The sequence below is a fragment of the Plecotus auritus genome, assembly GCF_963455305.1.
Source record: "Plecotus auritus genome assembly, chromosome: 1".
In the NCBI taxonomy this organism is placed as follows: domain Eukaryota; kingdom Metazoa; phylum Chordata; class Mammalia; order Chiroptera; family Vespertilionidae; genus Plecotus; species Plecotus auritus.
Genome location: NC_137770.1, coordinates 179,032,847 through 179,048,930, shown reverse-complemented (window position 1 = coordinate 179,048,930; position 16,084 = coordinate 179,032,847). Strand labels below are relative to the sequence as shown.

General features: G+C 34.9%; 1 protein-coding gene across 1 annotated transcript in view; it reads right to left on the bottom strand.

Moving 5' to 3' along the window:
- Window positions 1–16,084, bottom strand: part of STPG2 (sperm tail PG-rich repeat containing 2) — a gene marked incomplete at both ends in the record, with an annotated part of 119,647 nt that overhangs the window by 61,526 nt on the left and 42,037 nt on the right. The window contains 3 exons of the mRNA XM_080655375.1: window positions 7,020–7,094; window positions 8,085–8,088; window positions 11,053–11,165. Coding sequence (XP_080511501.1) covers window positions 7,020–7,094; window positions 8,085–8,088; window positions 11,053–11,165 — 192 coding nt within the window. The remainder of the gene's footprint in view (window positions 1–7,019; window positions 7,095–8,084; window positions 8,089–11,052; window positions 11,166–16,084) is intronic.

Sequence of the window (16,084 nt, the reverse complement as noted above, 5' to 3'; positions counted from 1 at the left end):
AGGATGCCCACTCTCACCACTCCTGTTTGACATAGTACTGGAAGTATTAGCCACTGCAATTAGACAAGAAGAAGAAATAAAAGGCATCCAAATTGGAAAAGAAGAAGTAAAGCTGTCCTTATTTGCAGATGACATGATATTGTACATAAGAAACCGGAAAGACTCCATCAAAAAACTAACAGACTTCATAAATGAATTCGTCAATGTAGCAGGATACAAAATTAACACCAAGAAATCTATGGCATTTCTATACACCAACAGTGAACTTACAGAAAGAGAGACTAAAAAAGCAATCCCATTTTCCATCGCACCAAAAAAATTAAGATACTTAGGAATAAACCTAACCAAGGAGGTAAAAGACCTATATGCGGAAAACTACAGGACACTGAAAAAAGAGATAGAGGAAGATGTAAACAGATGGAAGAACATACCATGTTCATGGATTGGTAGAATCAACATCATTAAAATGTCCATACTACCCAAAGTAATATATAGATTCAATGCACTCCCCATTAAAATACCAACGGCATATTTCACAGACCTAGAAAGAACTCTCCAAAAATTCATCTGGAATAAAAAAAGACCCCGAATAGCCACAGCAATCCTGAGAAAGAAGAATAAAGTAGGAGGGATCTCAATACCAGATTTCAAGCTGTATTACAAAGCCACTGTCCTCAAAACAACCTGGTACTGGCACAAGAACAGACATATAGATCAATGGAACAGAATAGAGAATCCAGATATCGACCCAAACCAATATGCGCATTTAATATTTGACAAAGGAGGCATGAGCATACAATGGAGTCAAGACAGTCTCTTTAATAAATGGTGTTGGGAAAATTGGACAGATACATGCAAAAAAATGAAACTGGATCACCAACTTACACCATACACAAAAATAAACTCAAAATGGGTACAGGACTTAAATATAAGACGGGAAACCATAAAAATACTGGAGGAATCCACAGGCAGCAAAATCTCAGACATATGCCAAAAGAACTTTTTCACTGATACTGCCCCTAGGGCAATGGAAGCCAAAGAGAAAATAAACAAATGGGACTACATCAAAATAAAAAGCTTTTGCACAGCAAAAGAAACCATCAACAAAACAACAAGAAACCCCACTGTATGGGAGAACATATTTGCAAATGTTATCACTGATAAAGGTTTAATCTCCAACATCTACAGGCAGCTTATACAACTTAATAAAAGGAAGATAAATGATCCAATAAAAAAATGGGCAACAGACCTAAATAGAATCTTTTCGAAAGAAGACAGAAGGAAGGCCAAGAGACACATGAAAACATGCTCAAAGTCACTAATTATCCGAGAGATGCAAATCAAAATGACAATGCGATACCATCTCACACCTGTCAGAATGGCTATCATCAACAAATCAACAAACGACAAGTGTTGGTGAGGATGCGGAGAAAAAGGAACCCTCGTGCACTGCTGGTGGGAATGCAGACTGGTGCAGCCACTGTGGAGAACAGTGTGGAGTTTCCTCAAAAAACTGAAAATGGAACTCCCATTTGACCCAGTAATCCCACTCCTAGGAATATATCCTAAGAAACTAGAAACACCAATCAGAAAGGATATATGCACCCCTATGTTCATAGCAGCACAATTTACCATAGCTAAGATTTGGAAACAGCCTAAGTGCCCGTCAGCAGATGACTGGATCAGAAAACTATGGTACATCCACACAATGGAATACTATGCTGCCATCAAAAAGAAGGAATTACTACCATTTGTAGGCACCTGGATGGAATTAGAGAACATTATGCTAAGTGAAATAAGCCAGTCAATGAAAGAAAAATACTACATGATCTCACTCATTTGGGGATAATGAAAAACATTATAAACTGATGAACAAAAAGATAGATACAGAGGCAGTAAAGCATCAAACAGACTGTCAAATTACAGCAGTAAGGTTAGGGAGAGGTGGGGGAAATAAGAGATCAACTGAAGGACTTATATGCATGTATATAAGAGTAACCAACGGATGCAAAACATTGGGGGGTGAGGCATGTATGGGAGTGGGGTGGGGGAGGGCAATGGTAAGATATGTACACATATAATACCTTAATAAAAAAGAAATAATAAAAAAATAAAATAAAATAAAATAAAATGCCAAGAGCAAAAGACAAAGAGAGAATATTAAAAGCAGCAAGAGAATAACAGTTAATTACCTACAAGGGAGCACCCATATGATTGTCAGCTGATTTCTCAACAGAAACTATGCAGGCCAGACGGGAGTGGCAAGAAATATTCAAAGTGATGAATAGCAAGAACCTACAACCAAGACTACTCTACCCAGCAAAGCTATTATTCAGAATGCAAGGTCAGATAAAGAGCTTCACAGATAAGAAAAAGCTAAAGGAGTTCATCACCGCCAAACCAGTATTATATGAAATGCTGAAAGGTATTCTTTAAGAAGAGGAAGAAGAAAAAAGTGAAGAAAAAAATTATGAACAACAAATACATATCTATCAACAAGTGAACCTAAAAATCAAGTGAATTAAAAATCTGAGGAACAGAATAAACTGGTGAATATAATAGAATCAGGGGCATAGAAAGGGAGTGGACTGATAATTCTCAGGGGGAAAGGGGTATGGGGGTGCAGGAAGAGACTGGACAAAAATCGTACACTTATGGATGAGGACAGTGTGGGGGGAGGTAAGGGCAAAGGATGGGGTGGGAACCGGGTGGAGGGGAGCTATGGGGGGAAAAAGGAGAAACAATTGTAATAATCTGAACAATAAAGATTTATTAAATTTAAAAAAACTGAAAAAAAGAAATATAACAGCTCTATAATTTTGTTTGAAACCAGAATTTAAGTAACATTTTAAAATACATAGATCCAAATTATATGTTTGGCAGAACTTTCAAAAAATTAAAATTTGCAATTTAGCTTTGCTCAGAAGAATTACAAGGCAAATTTTCATACACTGACATGTAATACTTAAACATTTATCTTAATGAATATGGGAAATGAATGAATAAATAAGGTTTTACATCAATAAAGATCCATAGTATGGTGCCACCTAATAAAATTTTACTAAGTTTTTTAACTGATAATAAGCTTTATAAATTTTGCATTACTACATTAAAGAATTTGAATAGGAACAACTGTTAAATTTTTTTAATTAAAGACTTAATTAATATGGAAGATATTAAAAAGGGTTTTTATTGCCAAAGGCAAGATATATTCCTATGAAAAATATTCAGATTGAATAAAAACTAATATTTGTGTTTTTTTAAGTTCACAGTAGAGTGGAATCCTTTACTTGATATATTCAAAAGATGTATTGAAACAATACTGTGTATACAATAGAATTAAATAGAACTCAATGAATAATAAATTTAAAAACTCACAACCATACATTAAAATATTATATTCATGTTATTATATCTTATATTTTGTTATACTACCAGAAAATGCTTAAATCCAAAGACCCTAGAATATAGTAGTTTAATTATTTTACTGCTTTAAATTAATTCTTCTTAGGCAATTGGATAAATGGGAGGAAAGAAAAAACCTAAGAATTTTTTCTCTAAATACAAATTTTAAAATTAAACTCATTTTTCAGATCTGTAGTCAATTAATTACAAAAGCATTAGTAAGCCTTATGTATCTCACTCCACTAACTACAGGTATACCAAAAAACAAGCAGAATGAAAGATTCTTGTCCTCAAAGAATGGTTTAATTGGGGACAAAGTTAAATATATTTTTAAAAGATTCCATATACAAGAAATAATGTTATTTAAATTAGCCATAAGTTCAGACAAAAGAAAATCAAACTTAGAGAACTCTGACACATCAATAATAAAAAGACAATCCAACTTTAAAATGGTCAAAGGATCTGACTAGACATATCTCTAAAGAAAATATATAAAGGGCCAATAAGTGCATGAAAAGGTACTCAATGTGATTAGTCTTTGGGAACTGCAAATCAAAATCACAATGATATGTCACCTCACACACACAAGAATGGCTATCAAAAAGATAAAATAGAGCAAGTGATTCAAAGATGTGGAGAAATTGGAACCTTCAAACTTTGGCAGACATAACTGCCTTATAAAACAGTTCCACAAAAAGTTAAACATAGAGTTATGATACCATCCAGCAATCTCAATACCAGATATATATTAAAGAGAAATGAAAAAATTTGTAAACTAATATTCAAAGCAGCATTATTCTTCTGCTCATTATTTTTATGCTTTTAGTTAGCATATTAGTATACTAATTATTTTGATTCTTGGCCAAAAAGTGTAAACAACCTAAATGACCATCAATCAATAAATGGATAAACAAAATGTGGTATAACCATATAATAAAAGAGTATTCAGCCATAAAAAGAAATATAATATTGATATATGCTACAACATGAAAAAAATTATGCCAAGTAAAATAAGCCAGTCAGAAAAGAACAAATATTGTATGATTCCATTTATATAAAATGTCCAGATAGGCAAATCTACAGAGTCAAAAAGTGGATTAGTGATTGCCTAGAGCTGTGATGATTGGGGGGATATGGAAATTACTGCTAATTGGGGTGAGTTAAAACAGTCTAAATTGATTGTGGTGATGGTTGTATAACTCTTTGAATATACTAAATCATTAATTTGCATACTTTAAATGGATGAATTGTATGTTATATGAATTATCTATATATAGAAAAGGTTAATATGCAAAGTGTCCCCGCGGGAGTTTGACCAGGAGACCGGGAGTTCTATCACTCGCTATGACATGCACTGACCACCAGAGGGTGCGCAGAATGAAGGGAGGCCCCAGCCAGCAGCCAGCTGCTGGGGAAGGGAAGCCTTGGCCGGTAGCCAGAAGGCCCCAAATGGCCCTGATCACCAGCCAGGCCTAGGGACCCTACCCATGCATGAATTTTGTGTACCAGGCCTCTAGTATCTTAATAAAGCTGATTGTTTTTAACGGCAAGCTTATAACTTTAAAAAGTGGTGAATTTTGAGGCAAACTAAATAACTTGGAAAAAACCACATTGAGAAATAAATCTAAAAACATTACATCCCCTCATCTAGCATGTGTGGTAATGTCCCCCTTATAGGAAGATAAAAGGAAGAGATTGTCCTGAATTAGCCAGAACTAGAGGGTTCAGAGGAAGAACTTTGTAAAGATATGAGAACCATAGAGGACAGCTAAACTATAGTAAGCCAAAAAGAGAATTATGAAGGGTCAATAGAAGCCAGAAATCTGAGTGAGATCCAAGGTAACAATGGAAAGAGCAATGGGCTCCATGTAAATAAAGGGTATTCTAAAACAGTTTCAAGATATTACTACCTATAACTAATTTTTGTGTACCATAATTAATTTCAGAGCATCAGCTGAGTTTATTTTTTAATTTATTTTTGACACTATTACAGATGCCTCCCATTTTCCCCCTTTGCCCACTTCCACCCAGCCTTGCCACCCTCCCTCTAGCCATCACCACACTGTTGCAGAAGAAAAGAAATAATAAGAATTAGAGCAGAAATCAATAAAATTGAAAATAAGAAATGAATAGAGGCAATCAATAAAGGCAAAAGCTTGTTCTTTGAAAAGATCAATAAAATCTATAACTTTCTAACCAGACAAACTAAGAAAGAAAAAAAAAAGACACAAGTTACTATAATCAGAAAGGAAGAAGAGGGCATCACTACAGATCCAATAGAGATTAAAATAATAATCATTGAATACTATGAATAACACTATGCCCATACATTTGATAATCTAGATTAAATGGACAAATGCCTTGAAAAATTCAATCTGCCAAACTCACACAAAAAGAAACAAGATGATCTGAATAGGCCTATATTTATTAAAGATTGAATTAGTAATTAATAACCTTCCAAAACCAGGGCCAGATCGGTTCATTGGTGAATTCTGCCAAACATTTAAGAAAGGTATTTATAATCTCTTTCAGAGGATAAAAGCAGAATACTCCTTAACTCATTCTATGAGACAAGCATTACCCAATACCAATACTCGACAAAGAGATTACAAGTAAAGAAAACTACAGATCAGCATCTCTCATGATTCTAAATTAACATTTTTTATCCTGTTTGAGATTTACAATTGTTATTCTATGAAAACAATTATACTATATTATTCTGTTATTATGTTTTTCTAATACTTCTATAAACAATATTTTAATTGCTGATTAATATTCAGGGGAAGACCAAAGAAATCAAATGCAGAGAAAATTCTTAATAGAATAGCTATTGATTTTTCAACTAAAAATAATTTCTCCTTACTCTAAATGAATCCATTTTTTTAAAATGTTATCCTATAATCTTCAAGTTTTTAATTTTAAATATAATAATATATTGAAAAGGGGGATAATTCAGGGTATTATTTGCCTATAAGTTCCAAATGAGTAAACCAAAACATAGCTACAAAAAATATATTTAATGGAATGTTAGGTTTTATATTAATAAGCATACACTATTCAGAACAAGGAAGATGAAAATCTTACTGGGTACTAATCAGAGTACATGAAGAATATTATGTTTAGTTTTAGTATGATGTGCTTTTTAAAAAGGGAGATTCACAAACATAAGAAGATACCTTGATAACTTCAAAGGAAAATAAGTTACCATGAAGTTAAATAATGAGAATATTCAAAGGTATTTAGAACATTAATCCTTACTAGAAAAAATAAAAGGAGACTGAAAAGAAGTCATAGGAAAAAAAAGAATAAGTATGTAGCAAGCAGGAAAGTAAATTTAAGTCAGTTTGTAAAGAAAATTGTAAGAAACAGTGGCCTTACTGAAACAAACAAACAAACAAAAAAACTTAGGGTTGGGGAGAGTTTGGTTTTTTTAATTACAAGAGGTGTTCTAGCAGAGACACTGATAACTTGACAGATATTTTAAATACAGTTTCTTCCACAATATTCACTGACAACTAGATACAGTAGATCTATGAGTACTTTAACCTTGTCATAATAAGATTCAATGATCTTAGAATCTAGAAAGTAGATGAAATAGCTACTTTTCAACTTACTTTTTTTGCCTCCTGCATTATTATTACTTCATAAAGTCGTGGGAGATGTAAGCAATAATTTTTTGGTTGATCTTTCTTGATGTTAATATTTTCATAATATGTCTTTTTCCTTTAAAAAATTAAGAAAGATATTGAGTTCTCAATTTCAAATATATAAATATTTATATAAACCAACAGAATATTTTACAGCAACATTTTCTGCTTAAAAAGTATGCAATAATAAGTTTATCTGGGTGGGTTAGGCCAGTGGTCGGCAAACCGCGGCTCATGAGCCACATGTGGCTCTTTGGCCCCTTGAGTGTGGCTCTTCCACAAAATACCACGTGTGGGCGTGCACGTACAGTGCGATTGAAGGAGTACCCTAATTAAGTTAATAACAATGTACCTACCTATATAGTTTAAGTTTAAAAAATTTGGCTCTCAAAAGAAATTTCAATCGTTATACTGTTGATATTTGGCTCTGTTGACTAATGAGTTTGCCGACCACTGGGTTAGGCCAATATATTCTATATTTTGTAAAATGTATTTATTTATTTTGGTGAGTAGTTCTGCATTTTCCAATTCAGAGCATTATAATAAACCTATTCTAATAATGACTCCAAAAATAAAATGGGATGTGTCAGGAGTTTAAATAAAAAGCTACCAAAAAAATTCTGTATATTCTATTTATGATTAAAATTCTTTAAAATTTCAAATTCCTTAGTATTTCAATTATTATTAAAATAATAGGGAAAACAGTCCTATGCTATTTATATCATAAAACAATCAAGGAATAAACATAAAGAAAGATCTTCGAAAATGAAAGGGAAGCTTATTATCATTGAAATGTACACAACCTCAAGAAAGAATAAGAAACTAAGCAGTGATTAAGTGCCCAAGCTTTGGGGTCAGACAGCCTGATGGGAATCGTAGTATTGCTATCTACTAACTGTGTGACCTTAAACAAATCACCTAACTTCTCTAAGGGTCAGATAGATTCCCCATCTAATTGAGAATAGCAATAAACAATTCTCAAGATTGTAATGATTAGAGTAGATAATATTTACGAAGTTTTTAGTGCCTTACATACCTGTAATAAGTACACAATAGCTGTTAGCTGTTATTACAAGCATTATATTATAGGCTATACTGACTATATTGCTATTTTTTTTTCTATTTCTTAAACAGAATTTTTTAAAGTCATATATGAAACATATCCAGTGAACTATCCAGAACATAAGCAGAATGAAAAGCAGATAATAGAAAAACATAAAAACAATTATTTGACATTGCTATAATTTAAATATGCATTTAACATATCAGTTCACTGTTAAAGGCTGACTTCATGGTTTTTTAATACAATATTTAATAAATGAACTTGTTTTCAAAACTTCAAATAGTTTTATAGATAAGAAATTTATATTTGAGGGATCAGAAGAGTCACATATCATTTAGGTCTGCCTTTCCCAAACAGAAACCTGTGAGTTCATCTTTCCATTTACAGTGGTCAAGCATCTCCACTTTATACTGTATCAAATCTCCCAGAATAATTCTGACGTGATCCAATAAAACAAAAATTTAAAAAAAGGTAGAAAATTTCAGCTGCCAGAAGGAACCAAGACAACTTCATATAAAATATACAGTGAAAGCAGCAAAAACAAAAACCAGTTATGGAAATGATAATAACTATAGTCTGGAATGCAATCAGTACAGATAAATTCCTAAGAGCAAAAGTAAAAATACACAGAGAAGAAGAGAAGAAACAGGAGAAATAACAAAGATCAAATAAAAGTAACATTAAAAAATAGAAGAAAAATGGGAGTGGGATAAGGTTGCAGAAGTGAAAAAAGCTGTTCTAAAAATACTACCATATAACCTGGCCAGCATGGCTCAGTGATTGAGCATTGACATATGAACCAGGAGGTCATGGTTTGATTTCCAATCGGGGCACATGCCGGAGGGCTTGATCCCCAGTGTGGAGCATGCAGGAGGCTGCCAGTCAATGATTCTCTCTCATCATTTATTTTTTTTATCTCTCTCCCCCTCTCTCTTCCTCTCTGAAATCAATAAAAATATATATATTTTTTTAAAATACCAGCACATAAAGTCAGAGCAACATGACCAGATAGAGTCCTGGTTGTGCCTGCTGCTTAGTCAGAAGTGTAATAGAATGAATGGAAAACAATCATCATAGAAACACTACTTTCAAAAAGGTTAATTTTGTTTTATGTCAATTAAACCTCAATAAAGGTGACAGGCGGGCAGATAAAGAGATAGATAAGCAAACAACCACATTGGAAGAAGATGAGGATACGATTAGAATACTAAATAACAAAAATGTGTGTCAAGAGAACGAGCAGAGTTAAAGCATTTGATAGACTTTGTTTTCTTTGGAAGAATGACAAAGATATTAAGTTTAGATCCCATTAGGCTAAACATACATGTTAAAGTTCTAGTGTAACTACTGAAAAAATAAAATACAAAGTATATATCCAATATTAGGAGAGTGAAAGGGACAGTAGAGTATAAGTTCCCAAAAACAAGGACCATGTTTTATTCTTTTTTCTTAGTTACTAAGTTTAGTACTAGCACGTAGCAAGAATCCACACGATGCTTGTTCAATGAATAAACAGTAGCTGGGGTATCTTACAAGAGTCTAAGCTATGTCTACCACTGGCATATAGATGTGTTTTAATCAATCTAACAAACGAATGGGATAATCACTGTTAGACGTCTTGTGAGAAAATTCATTCTATGAGAGAGAGTATCATGCAGATAACCTGAACCCTGTTGTTAAAAAATTAATGATAAAAAGAAATGGTATAGATTCTGAGGACAATATGGTAATTGTTACTCAATTTGGTCTTCCATGGACCCTTGTCTAAGGCCTTACTGTTAAAGTAGGAGAAAATAAAAACAGAGCTATTATATCAGAAATTTTATTCCTAGTTAAATTTCATTAATATTACCTCCAACCTATTGTTATGCCTCTGATCCACATTGAGAATGCCTTCTAAATATATCACATAGTCAGAAGAATAAACACCAGAGGCAGGGACAAAATGAAGAATCCTAGGGTCAACTTATTTTATATTTTCTCTGATCTTTTGTCTGTTTTATAATGAAAGACAGTATATTTTAGCACTTAGATACATGGGCTATATAATCAATCAAACGGGCCTTAGTGAAAGTCTAGCCCTGCCACTTAATAGCTACATGATCTTGAATATGTTATTTATCCTCTTCAATCTTTGCATTTCTCACTGATAAAATACATATATCAATAGTAACTACACAGAGACTGGTGAAGATTAAATGAGGTGAAACATGTAAAGCAGTGTAGCACAGGATCTGGCTCACAAAAGAGCAATAGTTTTCGTGTAGGTTATTCCACAATATAATACTTCTTGGAGATTTTATACTGATTTTACCTTTATAGCAGCATAGGCTAGTCTAAATTATTAGAATACTTTAATGTTCATAGCAGCACAATTTACAATAGCTAAGATTTGGAAACAGCCTAAGTGCCCATCAGCAGATGAGTGGATTAAAAAAATGTGGTACATCTACACAATGAAATACTATGCTGCTGTAAAAAAGAAGGAATTCTTACTATTTGCAACAGCATGGATGGACCTGGAGAGCATTATGCTAAGCGAAATAAGCCAGGCAGATAAAGATAAATATCACATGACCTCACTTATTTGTGGAATATAATCAACAACATAAACTGATGAACAAAAATAGTTCCAGAGACATAGAAGGATGGAACAGATTGTCCAATCTCAGAGGGAAGGCAGGGGAGGGTGGAGGTGGAGTGGAGGTAAGAGATCAACTTAAGAATTTGTATGTATGCATATAAGCATAATCAATGGACATAGACAGTAGGGGGGTGAGAGCATGTGCTGGGGGTGGGAAAGGCTGGGGAGAGGTCAATGGGGGGAAAAGGAGACATGTAATACTTTAAACAATAAAGAATTTAAACTTTAAAAAAGGAATACTTTATAGTAAAAACTATATTAATGGCATACTTTTTTTTTTTTTTTTTACTTACTGAACTATATCATACTGTCCAGGACCAGGCCCTGACTTTATAGGTAACTTTAGTCTTCCCAAAGATTTGCCAAAATGTATTCCTTTGTATTTTAAAGTTGCATTGGAAAAACCCTATTTAAAAAAAAGTGAAGATGAGACATAGTTTAAATAAGTCACTAAAAAATACTTAACTTTATTTAAGTCTAAAGCTAAACCAAGGATAACCTTAGACAAAGGGGTTTCATGGGTAAATGCTAGATCTCAAGGTAAGTTATTACTGCAATGCTTATCCCACACCTAAGTCAGCCAGGATTTCTAGAGAAGTGCCTCTCATTTTAGCATGTCCTCAACCAATAAGAACAGTTTTGCTCTTGGCATACATTCATTTTTAAAAAAGGGAGAAGGGGCAGAATTGTATGATTTAGGGAATGAGAAATTCTATTAAAAATGACCTTAATTAAATAGAAATTACATTAATTTCAAGAAATCCAATTAAAATTCAAATATCACCAATAGATATTAAATAACTTCTAATTACTTGGTATTTAAAACTCTAACATATTTATGGAAAGTTTTCAGAATAACAAATATACGACAATAAATTAAACATCACCACCATTTCATTTTATTATTAATGCTTGAGGTCACAATCAGTCTTTTAATGTCAAAGGAATTATTTATGACATAAGAAATCAACAATTATCTTTCTTTTACATCCACTAAAATAGATACTAAAATTACATATGACCCATTAAAAATTTCACTTTAGAGAAGTTAAAGCACCTGGTTTCAATAAAAACTAATGACATAACAAAATATAATACAAGAACAATAGCTTTTTTTACACAAATTCTCTTCTGTTGACCTCATACCTTATATATTGAGCAATCATTTAAGAATATTTTTAAAACTCAATTGTTTAAACTGATAGTAAAAGGTGACTTCTAATATATTTACCTTACTTTTAATTGACATTTATAAAAATAGTTTTAAAATGAGCTTGAATTATTAAAATAGTTGACATATATGATACTGAATAAAATTCCCATAACATAAACTTATAGTTTAACTGCATTAAACAGTGTGTCAACTGTTTTAGGTGACTGTTACTATTCTAGAATAGTAGACCCAATCTCTCTCTATTACTGTTATAAATAAAAATAAATAGCAATATTTGTGATAATTCTAGTTTTAAATGGTTACTCAAACCCATATCTGCCCTGCCCTCACCAAAATTTCAAAGAAGTATATAAAATAAGATACAAATTATCAGTGCTACAAACTAAGAGAAGGTATCATTCACATTCCAAAGTTCTGAGGAATTTCTATGAAATATAGCACAGCAGAGACTAGAACCAGAAGAAAAACCTCACTGCATGTGAAAAGAACCTCAACTGAACCCTATTAATGTCCCCAGAAAGACAAAAACTGGAAATAAGGATGGACTTTTGGGCGGTGAGTAGGAAGCAATTCTCAAAACTACTAATGCCCTTGGAGATTTGCAGTGCCATCACATGAAGTAAAAGAGAATGCTAACTAATACCCACTCTATTCCTGGCATGGATGGTTGGAATAAATCAGAAGCACTGCCATGAGCACCTAATGAAGACAGACTTTCTAGTTAGAAAGGTACCATTCCAGAAAGCTTTGAGACACTACAACAAAATCCAAAAAGAAGCTGACACGGCTCTAAAATTCCCTACAAAGTTAAAACGCCTTTTACTTCCTAGAATGTACCACTAAGAAGGAGCCTTCTGATGTTATAAAATACAAACACAATAAAACTGAACTTTCCCTTCTACACCCTCCTGATGTTAAAGAATTAAACAGGGGCCAACACAAACTCTGACAGAACTTTGATATTTGCATGAAGTGAAATGGAACCTTGTTGATTCTTTTTTCATTGATGCAATCTCATAGAGAAACGAAATGACAGTTTTCTAAAGCTTTCCCCTATTTTGATTTTAGTCAATCCCCTTGCTCATTCCTTGCTTAAGAGGATGTTTGAGCTGAGAGAAACAAAGTTACCAGCTATATCCAAGTAAGATTCAGATACGTTTTGGAATGTCTGGTGAACAAATAGAGCAATCCAATCAGAAGGTGAATGTGAAATCTAATCCTATGGGAAGCAGGTAATCATGATGACCCTCACCTAGTAAGAAAATCTTAGTGGCAAGAGTAGCAATGCCAAATACTGAGTCTTTTCTGTTGAATGAATTTGCCTCCTAACGGACAGTCCCCACTGGATTTATGCCTGTGTCCTATAGAGTGCAAAGGGTCTACGAGAAAAATCTAGAAGACCTGCTTTATAAAAACACCAGTAAACATCAGTACGACTTATAGACCACTCTAACAGAGAATAATGCAAAGGAAGAGCAGCATTATCCCTCCAACTTCTCCTAGCTCAGCACGCAGCTTTAGTTGTGATCAAGTGCATTGATGGAAATGCCCAGCCAAGAGCTCCATCTGGCAGGAGACTGACATGTCTGGGGGAGCAACAGCTGTCTGTGGAAACAGACTTGTTCAGGAGCACGGTTGAGACAACACCTGAGGACTTCCAGAAACGCCTGAAAAGGGGAACTCTGCAGAAGGCTACCTCAATAGTAGACAACAAACATATATTTGAGTTATTAACATAACTGTGACTCTATATTACAATCTAATGAAGCCTGGGAAAACTTGTTACATAAATAAGAAGAATTAATCCTTATTTCCACTAGGAATATTTCCAGCAGTGTAAGTGGTCTCAATATGCTTAGATTAGTCTGGCCAGTGTGGTTCAGTAGTTGAGCAACGACCTATGAACCAGGAGGTCACAGTTCGATTCCTGGTCAGGACACATGTCCAGGTTGTTGGCTCAATCCCCAGTAGGGAGTGTGCAGAGGCAGCCATTCAACGATTCTCTCTCATCATTGATGTTTCTATCTTTCTCTCCCTCTTCCTTCCTCTCTGAAATCAATGAAAACATTTTTTTAAATACACTTAGATTATTGATATACATATCCCTGCCAATAAATTGTAACACAAACAGCAGAAAGGTATTTTCCCCTCTTCACTATGGATGTTTAGCTTTAACACACTATGAAGCTCCAACACTATAAAGCACTAGTAGTAGTAGGGGTGTTATTAGTTGCACTATTAGTAGTGGCATTACTATTACTATAAGTAGGTTGTCTGGTTGATAACACATTTCCCAGCCTAGAACCTTGACAATCCTAGAAGGAACAGAGCTATGAATAAAAATTGAAAGGGTCATCCCACCAATCTCTAAACACATAGAATATATGGCTTTGACCCTCCTGAGTATAACACAAAAGGAAATAAGGCAGTCAGATCATCCAAAGGCTTTGGGTCTGGAGTGCAGAAACAAAAGCTCTAACCTAGCAGAGCAGCAAAGAAAAAGTGCTCAGCCTGAATGTCCAGCAGAGCAGCAGGTGTAGTAGAGAGGTACTGGAAGAAACCAGGGCATCCACTAGAGTAGCTGAAAAGCAGCCTGTTCCTTTGGTTCAGGGGTAACTCCAAAGACTGCTGTACCCTATAGAGTTTCTGGAGGAGAATATGGAGCCTCACAGTACTTTCTTTTGTTAAAGTAAGTGTTCGACATCTAGACCATCTTCCAAATGGAATTACCTAATATAGCCATGGATTTTAAAGTAATACATACAGTTTTGATGACAGAAAGAGCAAAATTTCTCATTTGTGTTGTACTTTCTTTTTATTTAGAAATGAAGCAGAATTTTATAATTGTGCCGATTTTAGGCATAATCACTAGTGAAGTACACAAATGCAAAACTCTGGCTAATATAATGTAGCCAACTACACTAATAAAAGTGTAACATGCTAATTAGACCAGACGACCTTCCAGATGAAGCCAGGGCTGCAAGGGAAGCCCACGCAGGCACCTGGAGGGAAGCCCAAGTCCTGGGTGCTAGAGGAAAGCCTGGGTCCTGGGTGCCAGAGGGAAGTTGGTGCCGGCAGCTGGGAGAAGGAAGGCCTACTCTTGCACAAATTTTGTGATTCGGGCCTCTAGCGTTAGCTATATTAGACTAGAGCAGTCATGGGCAAACTACGGCCCGCGGGGTTCGGCTGTTCTATCCGGCCCGCGGAGCCGAAAGAGCGGAGGGTTCTCTTGCTCTCCCCTCCGCTCCTTTACTTTGAATTTATATTAGTTCACACAAACACTCCATCCTTGCTTTTGTTCCGGCCCTCCAGTCCAGTTGAAGAACCCATTGTGGCCCTCGAGTCAAAAAGTTTGCCCACCCCTGGACTAGAGGCCCAGTGCACAACATTTGTGCACTGCGGGGGGAGGGTCCCTCAGCCTGGACTGCGCCCTCTCATAGTCCGGGACCCCTCAGGGGATGTACAACTTTTAAGCTAGCAGTTGGACATCTCCTGAGGGGTCCTTAGCACTGCCACAGAGGCGGAAGAGGGTCCCACCACCACCACTGCACTCGCCAGCCAGAAGCCAGCTCACTGCTCCTTAGCGCTGCCACAGAGGCGGGAGAGGCTCCTGCCACTGCCACTGCACATGCCAGTTGTGAGCTCAGCTTCTGGCTGAGCAGCACTCCCCCTGTGGGAGCGCACGGACCACCAGGGGGCAGCTCCTGCATTGGCGTCTGCTCCCTGGTGGTCAATGCACGTCATAGCGATCGGTCGCTCCACCATTCGGTCTATTTGCATATTAGGGTTTTATTATATAGGATATTTGATATATTTCAGGCAAAGCATATCTTATTGATTTACTATAGCCTATAGATTTCTTTAAAAACAGTATTTTAAAACAGAGCACTTTAATAAATCATCTTTTACATCATAATTTATAGCCTAAAAAATACATGCTAAGGTTTTATATTAATTCTTTTGACACAGCAATTCAAGACCTTGAGCAAAATTATGCCCAAGAAGTTTTCTTCAATAATTCACATTATTGTGATTTTGTGGTTCAACTGTTAACAATTCTTTAGGTAATCGTAGAAGGAAAGATTATGCATACATATACACACACCATATAAGACATTAGCAGATTCCTTTCCCTGTGCATATACTAAAAT